Source organism: Bidens hawaiensis, unplaced genomic scaffold (genome assembly GCF_021521415.1).
Source record: "Bidens hawaiensis isolate Kalapana, Puna unplaced genomic scaffold, B.hawaiensis_p1.1 tig00019639_1, whole genome shotgun sequence".
Classification (NCBI taxonomy): Eukaryota; Viridiplantae; Streptophyta; class Magnoliopsida; order Asterales; family Asteraceae; genus Bidens; species Bidens hawaiensis.
Genome location: NW_027492978.1, coordinates 273510 through 291765, shown reverse-complemented (window position 1 = coordinate 291765; position 18256 = coordinate 273510). Strand labels below are relative to the sequence as shown.

Below are 18256 nucleotides of genomic sequence, written 5' to 3'. Positions count from 1 at the left end.
AACGAGCTCTCGGTAATATTACCGTTTTCTGGTGGTCATACATTTCTTTCAAATTTGTCCAAAGGACAAGTGGATCCTTAATAGTTAGGTATTCAGTTTTCAAAGCCTCATGAATATGATGGCGTAAGAAAATCATGGCTTTTGCCTTATCTTGGATAGTTGATTTATTTCCTTGTTTAATTGTATCACCAAGATTATTAGCATCCAAGTGGATTTCAGCATCCAATACTCATGACAAATAGTTTTTCCCAGTAATATCAAGAGCTAAAAACTCGAGCTTTGCAAGATTCGTCATTATGAACTATATTATTACAATACATAAAAATTAATGGATGTAACTCAAAAAATAAAAGATAACAAACATTAATCACAAGTAAATAAAATTTTACGAGATGCTTAACTATATAAGATTGTTTCATGTATAAAAATTATTATCTTAAATTTAAATAAGTTGTATGTCTAAAACTGGTTGTGTTGGAAAATAGTATTATATATGTTTCGATATAATTGTTACGGCATATTAATATCACCAAGATTATGCTACAAAATTGATTTATAAAATACAATCAGTTAATTAATAATCATATTAAGAATTAATATAAATCTCAAGTAGATCTAGAATTGTATGATATAACTTGATTGTTTAAAGAGATTTAAAAGGACAAAACTTATCTCAACCCAAAATCATATGAATTACAATATGGATTATTTTGAGAGATAGAAGACAACAACAAATTAATTTATGTTCACATACCTTACGATAATTCAACTCCAAAAGCAATTCGTGCTGATAACATGTTTTAAAACAAGCCTACTAGCAAGAAGATGAAAGAGAATTAGGGAGAGAATAAGTTTATATTATTAATTGGTGTATCATACAATGAAATACCAATAGGTATTTATAAGGAGAGAAAAACTTAAGGAACAAGCCAATCTATATTTAGTAGATGATAATCATAATAATAAACACAATAATATCTATATTCATGATAAATATGAGTTTTTATTATGTGATTTTTTCGAACTTAATAATTTACCTGTTACACACGGGATTATTACAAAATTTGTAGCGTTTAAGTTTAATTATTATAAAACTTGGAGTGTCTAATTGTCTATAATTATAGGTAAACAATTCACTACGCGAAATTAAATAAAACGTTTGTTTAACTCAATCTACACACGTATTTTCTAGTCTTATTTAGCACAGGATTTGAAAAGATCTCACGGAAAATCGTGTTTCATGACATCTTTCAAGAAAAGAAGTGGAGATAAAATAAGTTGGAAAAAAAATTTCTAACACGTAAAATCTTTATTTTTCATTTCATTTCATTTCTTATGAACTCGGTAATAAAATATTTAATTGCATTTTTTCATTGCCTTCTATTTCTTCTCACCTTAATTCTATTTCCTTTCTTTTCTTTAGTCTTTTATTACTATTGTTTTTTTATTTAAATAGTTTGATAAAAAGACATAAATACCGCCTAATTTAACATAATTTTCTGATGGGGCTAACGAAGTGGATGAAAATAACAAGAAAATGAAACCACAGACAAGATAAAAGTGGCCAAAGTGACCAAACCACATAGACGAAAATGACGGTTTGCTCTATACTAAATATGATATCTACCAGGCTTTTAAGACTGGTCTGACCAATGAACGATAGTATACCCGTCCCGTTTTCAAAACATTGGGTGTGACCGTTTCTCCTGATAGGATAATTGCAGCAATAAGAAATTGCCTCTTCCGTATACATTCTGTGATTAAATTTGCAATAACAGCTAATGTTAAGACCTAAGGCATTAGTTATTACAATCTTCATGAACCATGAGTAGCTTTAGAGGTTAAAAAATAAATATGATATAACTAACAAAAACTCCAGCATCAAGAGGAACTATGAACAAAGTAAATGTGCCATTACTAAAAAAACAGAAACCACATTCTAGTTGAACATTCAAACAAAATGCAAGTTTTACATACATACTTCAGCTATTAAACCTTGTTAACATGTTAATAAACTCAAAAGCAAAAAAAAATTACAGTTAACGCGAAGCGGGGTCCATCTCAGACGGGTCAACTAGGCCTTCCAACACGACAAGTTCATCCAACAACGCGAGCTTTTCCTCCTCTAAAGATTTAACTGCATCTTGAACATCTTTTGTTTCTCTTCCCAAACTAAATCTTTCTTCCTCGAGAAGTAAATACTTGCGTCTCAAGGAACGATACTCGTTACTAGTTGAAGAATCGGGTAAAGAATCAGTAGTTGAGTTTTCCTGTTGTTGGAAGATTTGGGGTGAGTTTCTTTTGGAAGTACGGGCTACTTCATGAGCACCCTGCATGCTGTTTTCTTGTGTCTGGTTCTTTGGAAGCTTCTGTGCAGCGGGTTTCCTTTTTGTCGGTTTTGGTACGATTGTTTCCTCGACTGGAATCATATTATGGTCTTGCATGTTCTAAACTTCTGTAGTGTCAATCTGAACATAAAAAGAAAGGTAAAACCGTAAAACAACCAACAATAAACCTCAATCCAATACAGAACAAAAACCAAACCGTTACCGAAAATCAGTAATCGTTTTTTTTTATGTATCCTCGGTTAACCGAACAGAACCATTCATATTTGCATATGTTTCTAGCTTTTATACCTCCACTTGACGTATTTCTAAGCAAACACGTTAGCCCAAGTTTGGTTTCAGTTATTACCAAAATTTACTGAACTTAACAGAATACCGACAAACTAACTGAATAAATCGAACCGATTGGCTAATAAAATAGATAAACCGATGACTTCAGTTTTGGTTGAAGCTAATAACCGAACCATACACACCCCTAATTAACATGCTCCTTTAAGACTGATGATAATTTTGGTTTCGTCACACTGACAAAGTAACCGAATACACCGAACCGATTAACCAAAAACAATTGGTTAATAAAATAGATTAACCGATGACTTCAGTTTCGGTTGAAGCTAATAGCCCAATTTGTTTTAAATCTATATTATTCTTATGGAAGAGTACACAATTTAGATCAATTTGTAGGTTAATAATAATTTGGGGAACTAATTTGTCATCTACCTTCAGTTATCAACAATTGATTTAAAAAAAGAAAAAAAAAGCTGTAGTAATAAACCCTAAGTAAAGTATGAATTCAATTACAATTACAGAAACGGTGTAATCATAAAAAGAAAAGGATCCATACCAGTAATTAAGCAAGCAAAGGAAACCGAGATTACGGAATAACGACCGATCGGAAGAACGTCTGAATTTGGATTTTGGTGGAGAGGAAATAAATAACAAGGTTTTGGAATATGACGCAACCTGCTTCTCAAATATATGTATATGTATGTATGTATGATTTGATATAAAGTCTATATCTATATTTCTTAGATTAATTTATTTTAGTTTGAGAAATCTGCAATTTGCCTCCCTGGTTTATATCGTCGCTGGATGGAATAGCCACTGAAAAAGAATTTGCGAACTTTGCGCCACTATGTTTCTCCGGCGGGTTCTTCTGACTCCTGCCGTCAGTTGACTGTTGGTATTTTAATAATAATACCAACATATTAAGGGTATTATAGTAATCTTCTTTTAATAAATAAAAAATATAATAATAATAATAGTAATAATAATAATAATAATAATAATAATAATCTGAAAGTGCAGCCTCACCATAAACTTGTTTCTTTCTTTCTTTACATCAAATTCTTCATCACCACACAAATCCAAAACACATTAATAATAATAATAATAATAACAATAACAATAATAATAATAATGTGCAGCCCCTACAGATACAAATAATAATAATCCATATCTAAAACACAAATTCAAAATTATCATTCATCTTCATCACCACACTTTTTAACCTCAGATAATCACTTCTACAACAACAATCCACTTCAACTGCTACTCGATTCATTCTCTTTCTTCAGGTATCAATTTTAATCTTTATTATTCAAACCCTAGATTTCATCACTCAACAGATCTATGATGATCTTCATCATCATCAACCTCATTATGGAAAAACATATTTGATCAAAAACCCTAACCTCCGGTCATCTCGTTTTCCCGGCATCAAGTAGGTTTCTCAAGACAGGTGATGGAGAATCGGAGCTCCAAACCCGATGTGTTGAATTTACGGCAGCTAGCTCCGGCGGAAACGGTGGCGGCGGAGGGGAAAGTGAAACCCAAATTCCGGCGGGTTTGAATCTTGATAATAAAAACCCATTTTCTCATATCACCACCATAATAATAACTGGAAGAACAACAATAATAACAGTGGTGGTGGGTCAAGGTCATCGGAGACGGCGCACGATAACAAGGCATCGCTGGTGAATGAATCGGTTCCGATGGTGCGGCTACCACCGGTCGTTCATTATTATATACCTTTATTAATTATTATATTGTATTGTTGGTTTAGTTGATTTGTGTGAATAGTTGGTGAGCCTAGTGGGTGGTTGTGTGATATATGAATTCAGAGAGAAGAATATTGATTTATATCTTAATTTTTTTGTATTTCGATTTCAAAAAATTAATTAATAATTATTAATTCTTATGTCATATTTGTTGTTATTGGATTTTTGGATGAATATTGATTTAGATCTTAATTGTTTTGTAAATCTGGAGATAATAATGAACTTGAGATGATGAAGATATGGTGATGATGATGATGTGTTAATAAATCTGAAGATGATGATGATGATAAACCTTTAATGAGGGTAAAATGGTAATTTCAACATTTTTTGTCAGTCAACATGACGGATGGGCACAAATTGCCCCGCCCAAATATCACAGACGTCCAAAATGCGCAAATTCTTTTTCAGTGGCTATTCCATCCAGCGACGATATAAACAGGGGAGGCAAATTGCAGATTTCTTTTTAACATATCCTCTAATATAATATTGTTTCATCTATATTGTTTGGGTACGGGATAAAGCTCGGGTAAGGACACTCGAATCTATTATACTTAAGTATCTACAACAACAAACTTGTACAAAGCGTCATATCAGCTCCACGTCAGAATCTAAACTTTTATCAACAACCTTCATTTATTCCACAACAACAAAACTCATTAAAATAATATATAATATATATGTATAAAATATATCTATATTCGTATGTGAGATGGAGAGAGAAAAACTTTTTTACCTCACTAGTTTGCATGAACAAACTTTGGCCCATGAATTTTGTTCTACAACAAAGAAGTTTGTAACAACCAGGTCCTTAGCACGTATGTAGATCCAGACATTGGGTTTCAACTTTCACACCCCGTTGTGGATGCTCTTATATTTTATGATTAAGGTGAGTGGGGACTTCAATAATTTTTCAGTTTTTTTTATTTTATAATTTTACTTTTCTAAATTTGTAAACTAATATTAATAGAAAAAATGCATACTAAACTAAAAATATTACAACTAATGTCACATGAAATAGTTTATAACAATTAGGTCGTGAAATACATTAAATTGGGTTAGGAAATTTATAAAAATAAAAAAATAAATAAAAAAATGTTATGATATTAGCCCTAATTATAGCAAGATATTATTAAAGTAAATAGTGAACTTGAAGATAACAAATAAACAAGAGAATAAGGAATAGACATATCGGTAACTTTGTCTATGTACATCTTCTTATTTACATGAGGTAAATATATATACTATTGGAATTACTATTTAGGAGACATACACAAATAATTGGTGTTGAAAATTTTCATCCATCACATGGATATGTTTTACCTACATATATAACAAAAATCAAAAATCTCCATGTTTTAGTTTATAAAACAAAAGGCCCAAGAAATAGTTTATAACAGTTAAGGAACATTCTTCATCATCATTCTTCTTCTTAGTTTGATTTTTTTTTATTAAATTAAACAAATGAATGAAAGTTGGAGTGAACAAAGACCAAATGAAATTTACCGTTAAAAAAACACACACCAAATGCACAAGATCCAAGACCCAACAACTCCCAACATTCCTTTTTATGTTGGGATCCGGCTCGCGCTAGGCCAAGGGGCTTGCACCTTGGTTAGCGGACCACAATGTTTAGTCATAGTTTTTTACATGACATTTTTCAACTAGGTTATTCAGATTCAAGTGATGCAGCCTATACATGAGTAGAATCAAACTCAAAAGTTAGGCTCATTTAATTTATGAAAGTTAGTTTAAGCTCGTTTATCCATTACTTATTGGTCTTGTTCGTACAATATCCACTTTCATAAATGTGAGTGAGGTGATGAGTTCAAATCGTTACAAGTATAAGGTTTGTAGATTTTCGGTAGAAACATTTATTGATAAAAATAGAACTTAAACTTGGGTTCATGCACAAAACTAACTACGCTGTCTTTACTTTGGGTACCCCTTACCAACTCAAATGGTTTTACAAACTTCTTATCTAACTTCACATTCGTTGAAAATCTTTATATGTGGTAGCCTCCTCAAGTTGTGAAGTCGTTCCTTGAGGACACTGGTGTTAAATTCAGACTATGATTTGGAAGATGTGGAATTTGATACCCTCAGTTTGGTTTTATTTATATACTCGAGTAATCCTCGTTTACTGAGGGTAAACCCTGGCCTCCGGTATGGGATTTAACCCATTTGAAAGCGTGTATGCAATGTTATCCTGACGGTTATATAGATGCACTTTGGTTCTATAAGTTGAGGCTATTTTTAAACAAGAATAATAGATTCAAAGTTTTCAACTTGTATATCCATGCCATATATAGTCGGGTTCGTTTCTTTGTTCAATCATTATGCATCACATTATTGTGAACATAATCCCCACACAACGTTGTAAATTCATCCCGATTGCCTTACAGAAACTCATAAGAGTTAGAAAAGCTAAAGGCGACAAAGTTGCCACCTTATGAACTGGAGCAGTTCATCAGCCTCAACCAATCAACCTATGCAACACAGCACAGCACAGCACAGCTGATACCGCGACACTAGTTGAGTTTGTTGACATGCCTGTTAGAGTCAGATGGGATCACTAATTATAAGGCATGAAAATGTAGATAATCAACTAACAAGTAACAAAATGATTAAGGATTTATCAATAACAGATACCAGGCACCAAAATTGTCAGAAATCCATAAATCAATCCCGAATCCAAAACTATTTATCTTGACATTTTGTTTAATGCACCAACTTTCTATCACCTGTCATATGATTGTGTGTGGAAGAGAGCAAGAGCTTCGCCTGTATGCATCTTTGTCAAGAACTTCATCTTCCTAAGATCTTCATATGTCGTAGTGACATACTCATCGTCCACCAGTTCTGGTGGCGGTTCCACCGTCTCTCTTGGCCCCATAAGGAACGATGTAATTGACACTCGTGTCTTAGCTTCTTTGCATTGCACCCTGTGTTTCGCATTGCTGAATCTCCATAAATCAATCCCGAATCCAAAACTATTTATCTTGACATTTTGTTTAATGCACCAACTTTCTATCACCTGTCATATGATTGTGTGTGGAAGAGAGCAAGAGCTTCGCCTGTATGCATCTTTGTCAAGAACTTCATCTTCCTAAGATCTTCATATGTCGTAGTGACATACTCATCGTCCACCAGTTCTGGTGGCGGTTCCACCGTCTCTCTTGGCCCCATAAGGAACGATGTAATTGACACTCGTGTCTTAGCTTCTTTGCATTGCACCCTGTGTTTCGCATTGCTGAATCTCCATAAATCAATCCCGAATCCAAAACTATTTATCTTGACATTTTGTTTAATGCACCAACTTTCTATCACCTGTCATATGATTGTGTGTGGAAGAGAGCAAGAGCTTCGCCTGTATGCATCTTTGTCAAGAACTTCATCTTCCTAAGATCTTCATATGTCGTAGTGACATACTCATCGTCCACCAGTTCTGGTGGCGGTTCCACCGTCTCTCTTGGCCCCATAAGGAACGATGTAATTGACACTCGTGTCTTAGCTTCTTTGCATTGCACCCTGTGTTTCGCATTGCTGAATCTCCATAAATCAATCCCGAATCCATAACTATTTATCTTGACATTTTGTTTAATGCACCAACTTTCTATCACCTGTCATATGATTGTGTGTGGAAGAGAGCAAGAGCTTCGCCTGTATGCATCTTTGTCAAGAACTTCATCTTCCTAAGATCTTCATATGTCGTAGTGACATACTCATCGTCCACCAGTTCTGGTGGCGGTTCCACCGTCTCTCTTGGCCCCATAAGGAACGATGTAATTGACATTCGTGTCTTAGCTTCTTTGCATTGCACCCTGTGTTTCGCATTGCTGAATCTCCATAAATCAATCCCGAATCCATAACTATTTATCTTGACATTTTGTTTAATGCACCAACTTTCTATCACCTGTCATATGATTGTGTGTGGAAGAGAGCAAGAGCTTCGCCTGTATGCATCTTTGTCAAGAACTTCATCTTCCTAAGATCTTCATATGTCGTAGTGACATACCGCCGTGGATGGTCATCGTCCACCAGTTCTGGTGGCGGTTCCACCGTCTCTCTTGGCCCCATAAGGAACGATGTAATTGACACTCGTGTCTTAGCTTCTTTGCATTGCACCCTGTGTTTCGCATTGCTGAATCTCCCATTGCTCCACACCTTTAAATACAATCAAACACAACATTCTCAACATTGATCAAGTAAACAAAATTTGAAATAGGTTGTTTGAAGACAAACCTTTGCCATGTCGCCGAGGTTAACAAGAACGGTGTCTGGCCATGGATCAGCAGGGATGAACTCGCCAGACTTGTTCATGACTTCAAGACCACCGACGCCATCATCTTGGAGGATAGTGAGGAAGCCAGAGTCTGTATGTAAATGGACACCAGGGGTTCCAATATGTTCAGAGGTGAAATGGTATTTGTTTATTCTGAATCGGCATGGCCAACTCTCAAATCTTGCATTTTCACTTTTCACCCCTAAACCTTCAAGCAGTTTATTTCCAATACTCAAAAAAAGGTCGTGTACTGCTTTAGTGTATCTCATAATCGTGTCTCTGTTATATAAAGAGAAGGAAACAAGAAAACAGATAAAAAAAATTATTATTAAAGTATATGGTTATGAGATATGCGAATTTCTAGTCGGGTAAGTCACGACCATGTTTTTACTTTAACCGGTCTAAATCCTTCAAGTTCTCAGCTTATTCGCAAATAACAACATAATGCACAAATCTATATACATGAAAAAAGATTGTTTAAATAGCCTGCGACTCGAAACATAATAAACATAGTCAGATCGATGTTGCTACGACAATAAACAAGCCGAGCTCAACTGACTCGTTTAAATTTCCAGTCGAACTTACGCAGAAGTAAGCTTGTTTGGCTTACTCAAATTAAGTAGGTTACTTATAAAACACCTTCACCTTTGTTATTAAATAAACTCACTACGTTAGAAACCCATATATTACACGGGTTGAATAAAGAAAAAATTAAATAGTTACTAATAAAGATTTAGGAATTGTAAAACAATATATTGAGATAAGATAAATTGAAATCGCTTATACTGATATAAGTTACTATATTTGATATTTATTATCATTGATATTACGTGAAGCGGTAAAAAGAAATCTGGGCTCGGAAAATTGTGACACGTAACACAACCAGTTTCTCATTTATTAGGTATAGATATGCGAAACAAATACTACATTTGTTGTTATATTCTTGTACACATACAAGAAAACTAAAATAATTTAAGCCAACAAGTTAAAAAATGTTTGGCAATCACAAAATTCATATGTTTTAGTTTTTTGAAATGGTTAAAAATACAGTTTTCTAAAATCCCCAAATCCTAGCTTTTCAAAAAAGTCAGTTGAGTCGATAACTTGTTTTCAAACTCAATCTCAACGAGTCGGGTAAAGTTTTATTTAAGCCGGTCTCGAACTCAAACTCAAACTCGAACTCCAGCATCTAAAATAATTACCTTTGATGAGGCGAGACATCCAACTGAGAACAGAATCTTTCCACGTCAGCAGGCAATGCCATATCGTACAACCCTAGGGCTTCAAACAGAGGACTAGTGGGCGTGGGGGCCACATAGCCGGTACCGGTGATGACGTGGAGGTTCCGGCGTTTGATCTCCTCCGGCAGGTCGAAGAGAGACCGGACGACGGCCTTCATATCGGACATGAGAGCCGCCGGAAGGACGTGGTGGAAGTTGAGCAGCCGGAAACAGCCCCAGTCTTCACTTGCTGCGATCAGTTTCGATGATTCGTTCGGGAAATTGAGATAATCGATCACCGGGATGGTAGTACATTCGGCGGCCATGTTTTGTGTTTGGTAAAGTAAAACTTGCGTTGAGAATTGAGTGAATTGTAAAAGGGGGTAAAAATATGGGAGTTGAAGTCTTTGGATAGACGTAGTTGTTGATCGGGTAAGGGGTTTGGGTCGGGCCGAGCTCGGCTCATTTAACTTACATAAAGTTTGACTTGTTTGTATTTTTAATTTTATGATTCGAGCTTGGCCCGTCTATGGTTTTTCAGGATTGAGCTTGACTGAGACTCGACTCGTTTACCATTATTATTATTATTATTAAAAAAAATTATAAGTGACATGCTCGTTTAGGCTTGCAAGCGGGCTCAACATCGATAAGTGAAGCTTGGACTCGATCTCATTTATTGGTGGTACGAGGGGCCGGATGTTATACCACATGTAACATCCGGCCCCTCGCACCATTGTCCGCTTTGCCCACGAAGAGCTCACGGATTTGTTTTTTGTTGCCCATATGGAGACTTCCCAGAAGGTACCTATCCTAGTACTACTTCCACCAAAGCACGCTTAACCGTGGAGTTTTCATGTGCTCCATAGCCAAGTAAGCCCAAAATGCGTTGGTGATTGAAGAGGCAGAACATTTAGTTATGAATCCAAGGATCTCTCTTGTCCACGGCCGATGTGGGATTTGCCTTAGAGTGGGACGATGTTGTGTTTGCCAAGGGTGTTACATGATGTCTATTTTCTGTTGATAATTTTTCCAATTATGGGCGATTATCAGGAAGAAAGCTTGAAGACAATAGAGTTGGTGAATGTATTGCTATTGATTCAAGAAAGAGAATTCCTGCTGATTTTGCCTTGTGAAAGGCTGCTAAACCAGGGGAAATTAGTTGGGATAGCCCATCGGGACCTGGAAGGCCAGGATGGCACATTGAGTGTTAACTTATTTAACAGAAACTTTTGATATTCATGATGGTGGGATGGATTTAATATTTCCACATCATGAAAATGAAATCGCTTAAAAGTTGTGTCGCATGCCCAAACAACAGTATAAATGTGACACCCTGCACTTTCACGTCAACACCGTTAACCCAAACTCTGTTATCTTACACCTCATGCATAACATTTACATGAGTCAATAAAGAGTCACACACATGAGTCAGTCAGTACGCGTTGGTGATTAATGTCGAATCAGATATGCTTAAATAATTCGGATATAATTGTACGTGCTAGATGATTTTATGTGTTACACGATTTAGTACATTATGCTTGCTTAACTTGCTATTAGTTATTATATAAAAATAATGTCTCAAGCATATGTTTATAATATTATATGTGTGAAATTACGTGCTAAATGATTATGTGTTTGGTTTATAGCTTGTTTCATGAAAATGCGATCGATTGCGCGTGATTTGTACGTTTTCGGCTTTTATAAGATAGTTTTAACAAAGATATCAACGAGACTTTATTTTTACTAACTTGGGTTAGTATTTTAGTCATAATGGTTTGTCATAATACAGTTCTTTGTAAAAAAAGAAGTTCGTTTAAAGCCAAACTTGTTTTAACGGGGACCATATTTGTAAATTAGGATTTTAGTAATATTAAAACAAAACCAACCCAAACCTAAATCTCCTAAACCCTTCGTTGTCCAGCCTCCCTCCCTCTTTCATGATCCCAAGTGCACCACAAACCCAAATCCTTCAATTCGATCTTAATTCATACAATTGGTGGTGTCTTTGATTGATTCTCATCATTCCTAATGCTAGTTGGTAAGTTTTATGCATTGATTTTATGTTTTTGATGAATTATTGTGAAACCCTAGATGTTCAATCTCTGTAATGTTGATGATTATAATGGTAATTGATGATGTAATGTTTGATGATTATAATGGTAATTGATGAATTAAAACCAAAGGGATGAGATAAACATGTTAGGGTTTGAGTTTTGATAATAACAGTTTGCTGACAGATTCGTTCTCGTTTATTGATTGGTTTGTAACTTGATGTTAAACGATGATTATTGATCGATTGTTGATTCTAGGATATAGTATTTTGAGTCTAGTTTCCAGGAAGGTAAATTTTTTAATTTTTGGACAAGTTTTGAATAATTATTTTGATTTTACAAAAACATGTGTCAAAGCTGATGTAGTGATTCAAATTCTGGTATGTCTTACCGACATCATTACTTGAGATTAATAAATACAAATGAGTTGGTTTCACTTCTGGAACTTAGTATTATGAGTCTAGAAGATAACACAATTGGCCTTGTACAATTTGGATAAATGAGTTGAGAGAACCATGAAACTATTTTTTATTGCACAATCTGCTAAACTGTTGGTACCCATCTGTAATGATTGAATTATTGTGAGTTTTTTATGCAAGAGAAAATATAATAAAAATTTGTTTGAGAAACCTAATTCTTATATGCTACTGTGGTAAATTTTGTATAATTTATTCTTAAGTTTTGCTTAGTGAATAAAATCGGTTTGTACATGTCATAATCTGTCTCGTGAACTGAATGATCATAAGTTGAGTTGTATGATGAATAGTTGGTTTCCTTGCCGTGATATGATGTGCGGATACATGTTATAACTTTTTGGTACAGTTGACATTACTTATTATCACCAACTAGTTTTCGTGTCAAGTTTGTGTTTGTGTGTGAGTCCACACTTGGGTTTTAGAGTCATGTGTTGTTGAACACATTCTCATAACTTAAACACTTGTACTAGGTAACGTTTAGCGAGTCAAGTGCGTCCTTTTGGTTTAAGAAAAGTCTATTACACGCGAAACCAGGTGAGTTCATGTTTTTTCTTATATGTTTTCCGGAGAGAAAACACAAAACTATTTTCCTTGTTTTCTGGATTGAAAACACTAAATTATTTTCGTATACATGTTTTTTGGATTTTAAACACAAAACATTTGTCCATACTTGTTTTCGGGGAGAAAACATGGATATACTTACATACTGGTTTTTTTGGAAGAATATGCAATGACATGTTTTGGATTTATGTAGTTTCTTATATGTCACAAGTTTATACTAGATGCCTTTATATCACTTAAAGTCCTTACGTTACCTTCAACCGATAGGATGGGATCGCGGGATTATATGGAGTAGTACTACTGGGTTTGACAAACCCCACTCTGGCTAGTCGCGCTAGCACAGTTGTGTTGAGTTTCTATGGATAATTTATACTAAGTTAACCATTTAACTAGTCACAATTAAGGCGGAAGCGTGATATTTACAAACTAAACATATCTATCCATATGTATATATATATATATGTTACAAGTTTATATGATATGTGTTCATGAACAACCTAGTTTATTCATGTCATAAGATTACCAATAATCTATATGTTAGAAACCCGAGGCAAGGATCAAGTAATACGGAAAAACTAAACTATCAAAGCTTGTAAAACTTACATTCTTAAACCTTAAGAGATGTAGTTGATGGTTGAAGAAGATGATGATGTTGATGCTAGACTTTCAAAGGAAAATCCTCAAACGGAATGTACCCCGAGCCTCCAACACACACCGAGCTATGTTAGGGAGCTTGAACACCAAAAACCGAGACCCGAGCCTCTTCCTTTTGTCTTGGCCGAAAACAAGAAGAAAGAAAAGAAAGAGTTGTGTGGTTTTTTGTATCTTGAAAGTATTTTATGATCTTGATCTTTATATCATCATTCCATCAAATCAAGACATGGTGTTAGGTGTTTTTGGTCAAGTAACCCATACCAAATCCATGACAAGATATTGACCAAAATCATGGGGTGTGGGGCCCACCCAAAACCGGCCCCAAATATATTTATTTATTTATTATTATTTTTTTTATTATTTATTTTATACTTTATAAAATATATAAACACCCCATCTTTTATAAACCATTTTATAAAAGAACACATAGTTAAATAATCATTCTAATAATAATTATTTGAATAAATAAATTAACCAATTAATTTATTTAACACTTTCAAGTAAGTATTCAGAAACCCGATTTTCTGAATGTATCGTGTTCTGTATTTGTCTCATAGATCTTATCTTAACAAATACATAATTGGTGTGTGTCTAACTCGTTATTGGGTATGACCCGACTTGGATCAAACACAACTAGCCACATTAACCTAATTATGTGTCTCGGGCATATGGTATTCCAACAATCTCCCACTTGCACGTGACTCATAAGAAGTTAATGCTAATGGTGAATACCGCCTAACAACAGGTCACCTCCCCTAGTGTGTTTGACTAAGTGCCATTCAATAACATCATCCCCTTCAAGTCCATACTTGATATGATATAGGTAAGTCTTATCATTATATCCCTTTGTTACTAGATGTCCTGTCAAATCGAAGAGACACAGAGTGATCATTCTCTCAATGATTTAACTTAACAGGCCTTAGACATCTAAACTCTCAACACATAAGAGGAACAAATTCCATCTTGACTGCATACATCCTCGTTGACATCTCATATGATATCTGAGCTCTTTCTTACACGTCATCGTGTTACTGAAATAACAAAGAAGAGAGTCAAGATATCAGACTTGATGAAAAACCAGATCCGATATGCATCTCAGGTCAAAGGACACAATGATACTCGCCTTTACTCAAGGATTACTTATGATCAGTTGCACTAACTCCATGCAGTGATCCTTGAGAGCGGATCATGTCCAATATTTGTATCCCACAAATATCTATGAACCTTGGTGGCAAACCTATGCCCTATATTCATCACATGAATATCAACCAATCCGGGTTCATAATAGTCTTACCTTCATACTTGTTCCCACAAGTATGATCGACTACGGACGTTTAGAACAACATAAGTCATTCATGGATTAAACATGCAAATATAGAACATAACTCATTGAATAATTAAAACATAATTAATTTTCATGAGATACCCATTACATTCGTTCTTATACAAACACTAAATACAGATTAAATCCACTCACTAGAATACCGAAGTCCTAATGCACAAACATGACCCTCATGCTTTGGCCTATCGAGGAGCTTCGTGAGTGGGTCCGCAATATTTTGATCGGTATGAACTTTATGAATACATATCTTTCTCTTTTCAACTTCATCCCTTATGTAGTTGAATCTGCGCTCAATGTGCCTCGTTTTCTGATGAGCACGAGGCTCCTTGATCTGTGCAATAGCACCTTCATTGTCACAGAATATCTCTAGGGGCTCCTGAATGGTAGAGATAATCCCTAGATCCATGATGAACTTTTTCATCCATGCAGCCTCTTGGGCTGCCATTGAAGCGGCGATGTACTCAGATTCTGTAGTGGATAACGCGACAACATCCTGCTTCGAACTCTTCCAAGAAACAGCGCCTCCATTCAAAATGAAGACATATCCCGACTGTGACCGAGAATCATCTCGGTCAGTTTGGAAACTCGCATCCACGTAACCCTTTACGACGAGTTCTTCCTCACCAGACCCATATATTAAAAACATATCCTTAGTCCTTCTAAGGTATTTTAATATATTCTTGACAGCCATCCAATGACTGTCACCTGGGTTGTGCTGGTATCTACTCGTTATGCTTAAAGCATACGAGACGTCCGGTCTAGTGCACATCATTGCATACATAATAGATCATATTGCCGAAGCATAAGGAACATGCTTCATCCTATCCTGCTCTTCCTTAGAGCTAGGACTTTGGGATGAGCTTAACACGGTTCCTCTAGGAATAGGTACCAAACCTTTCTTAGAGTTTTCCATCCTGAACCTTTTCAGGATTTTATCAATGTATGCACTTTGATTGAGTCCGATCAATTTCCTTTGTCTATCCCTATAGACCTTTATTCCCAAGATATATGTCGCTTCTCCAAGATCCTTAATTGAGAAACGACTACTTAACCACGCTTTAACGCTTTCCATACTTGGTATATCATTTCCAAATAAAAGTATATCATCGACATATAAAATAAGGAACATGACTACACTCCCACTAGCCCATTTATACACACACGCCTCATCACCGTTTTGGACAAAACCAAACGCTTTGATTTCTTCATTGAAACGATGATTCCACATCCGTGATGCTTGTTTCAACCCGTAGATTGATTTCCTTAACTTACATACTTTGTCAGGATTAGATGGATCGACAAAACCTTCAGGCTGAACCATATGGACATCTTCCTCAAGATATCCATTAAGAAAAGCGGTCTTGAGATCCATCTGCCATATCTCATAATCAAAATGAGCTGCAATGGCAAATAATATCCTGATCGACTTAAGCATCGCGACCGGCGAGAAGGTTTCATCATAATCAATACCTTGAGTTTGCGTGAAACCTTTTGCTACAAGTCGTGCTTTGTAAGTATCTAAATTTCCATGCATATCGGTCTTCTTCTTGAAGACCCACTTACATCCAACCAGTTTGGAGTTAAGTGGACGATCAACCAATTCCCAAACTTGGTTATCGTGCATGGATTGCATCTCGGCGCTCATGGCTTCAAGCCACTTGTCACAATCAGGTTGTGACATAGCATCTTTGTAGGAGATCGGTTCATCCGAATCGACCAAGTAGCAATCATCCACGAGAAATCCATATCTCTCGGGAGGTTGACTAATCCTACTAGATCTGCGAGCAACGTGTGTATGATCAACCATTTGATCACTTTCAACATCCTCGTGTTGAAAACTAGTATCGACCAACTGTGTATCATCCAGTGATTCTTGAACCTCTTCAAGTTCCACTCTCTTTTCACTAGGTCCTTCCATAAGGAACTTAGTTTCTAAGAAGTATCCTTTGCGTGAAACAAACACCTTTTGTTCACTAGGATCATAGTATATATATCCTATATCATCCTTTGGGTATCCTATGAAGATACACCTGATGGATCGAGCCTCAAGCTTATTTGGGGTGTCACGTTTAACATAAACTATGCATCCCCATACCCTTAAATATGAAAAGGATGGAACCTTTCCATGCCACACTTCATAGGGTATTCGATCCACCTTTTTGGTCGGGGCCATATTCAAAATGCGAGCCGCTGTAAGTAGCGCATATCCCCAAAATGATGGTGGTAGTGAGCTTCGTGCCATCATTGATCGAACCATGTCCAACAGTGTTCGATTCCTCCTCTCGGATACTCCGTTATGTTGAGGAGTACCAGGAGGAGTGAGCTGTGAAATAATTCCACAATCTCTAAGATGACTTTGAAAAGCATCACTTAGGTATTCGCCTCCTCTATCGGAGCGGAGTACCTTGATTGTTCGGTCGAGCTGATTTTGTACTTCATTTTGAAATTCCTTGAACATTTCAAAGGCTTCATGTTTGTGTTTCATTAGATACACATACCCATATCGACTAAAATCGTCAGTAAAGGTAATGAAGTACCTTTCACTATTCCTACTAGTGGGCTTGAGAGGTCCGCATACATCCGTATGTATGATACCTAACAAGTCCTTAGCCCTTTCATTTGTACCTTTAAAAGGTTCTTTGGTCATCTTGCCTTGAATACAAGATTCACACTCATCAAACGAACCTAACTCATTTGTTTTCAAAAGACCATTCTTTTGGAGAGTATTTACACGATTCTTGTTTATGTGTCCAAGACGACAATGCCAAATGTAGGAATCACTCAAATCCTTTTTGAGTCTTTTAGTGGAAGTTTGATATAATGAGCTATTTAAGGTATTGTCATGAACCAATTCATAAATACCGTTGTTTGGTACAGCTTTAAAATAAAAGATACCATTAGATGATACATGCATTTCTGATTTTACAAATTTAAAGTCAAAGTTACATTGTCTAAGAAGGTGCACAGAAATAATGTTCCTAGTCAAACTAGGAGCATACAAAACATTTCTCAAAACAACTTCCAAACCACTTGGAAGCGATAAAGTGAAGTCTCCTCTAGCGACCACGTGCACCCTTGCACCGTTGCCCATGAAAAGACTCACTTCGCCCTTCTTTAAGTCTTCATTCCTTTTGAACCCCTGCAACCAATTGCAAATATGAGTTCCACATCCGGTATCCAATACCCATGTGTTAGAAGAAATAAGATTTAGCTCAATATTAATCATAAAGACATTACCCGAGGCATGCCCCGCATTCCTCTTGTC

General features: G+C 35.8%; 1 protein-coding gene and 1 long non-coding RNA gene across 2 annotated transcripts; both read right to left on the bottom strand.

The window, feature by feature from the left end:
* Positions 1 to 1923: 1923 nt before the first annotated feature.
* Positions 1924 to 3219, bottom strand: LOC143558735 (uncharacterized). Its single transcript, XR_013139788.1, has 2 exons — positions 3190 to 3219; positions 1924 to 2468 (listed from the first exon to the last, which is right to left on the bottom strand). It is a non-coding gene; the product is annotated as an uncharacterized LOC143558735 (long non-coding RNA).
* A 5035-nt stretch (positions 3220 to 8254) lies between these two features.
* Positions 8255 to 10244, bottom strand: LOC143558734 (2-oxoglutarate-dependent dioxygenase DAO-like). Its single transcript, XM_077047513.1, has 3 exons — positions 9890 to 10244; positions 8648 to 8966; positions 8255 to 8569 (listed from the first exon to the last, which is right to left on the bottom strand). Exons 1-3 carry the CDS (start codon positions 10231 to 10233, stop codon positions 8315 to 8317), a joined length of 918 nt encoding a protein of 305 aa, XP_076903628.1. The 5' UTR covers positions 10234 to 10244; the 3' UTR covers positions 8255 to 8314.
* Between the last annotated feature and the right edge of the window lie 8012 nt (positions 10245 to 18256).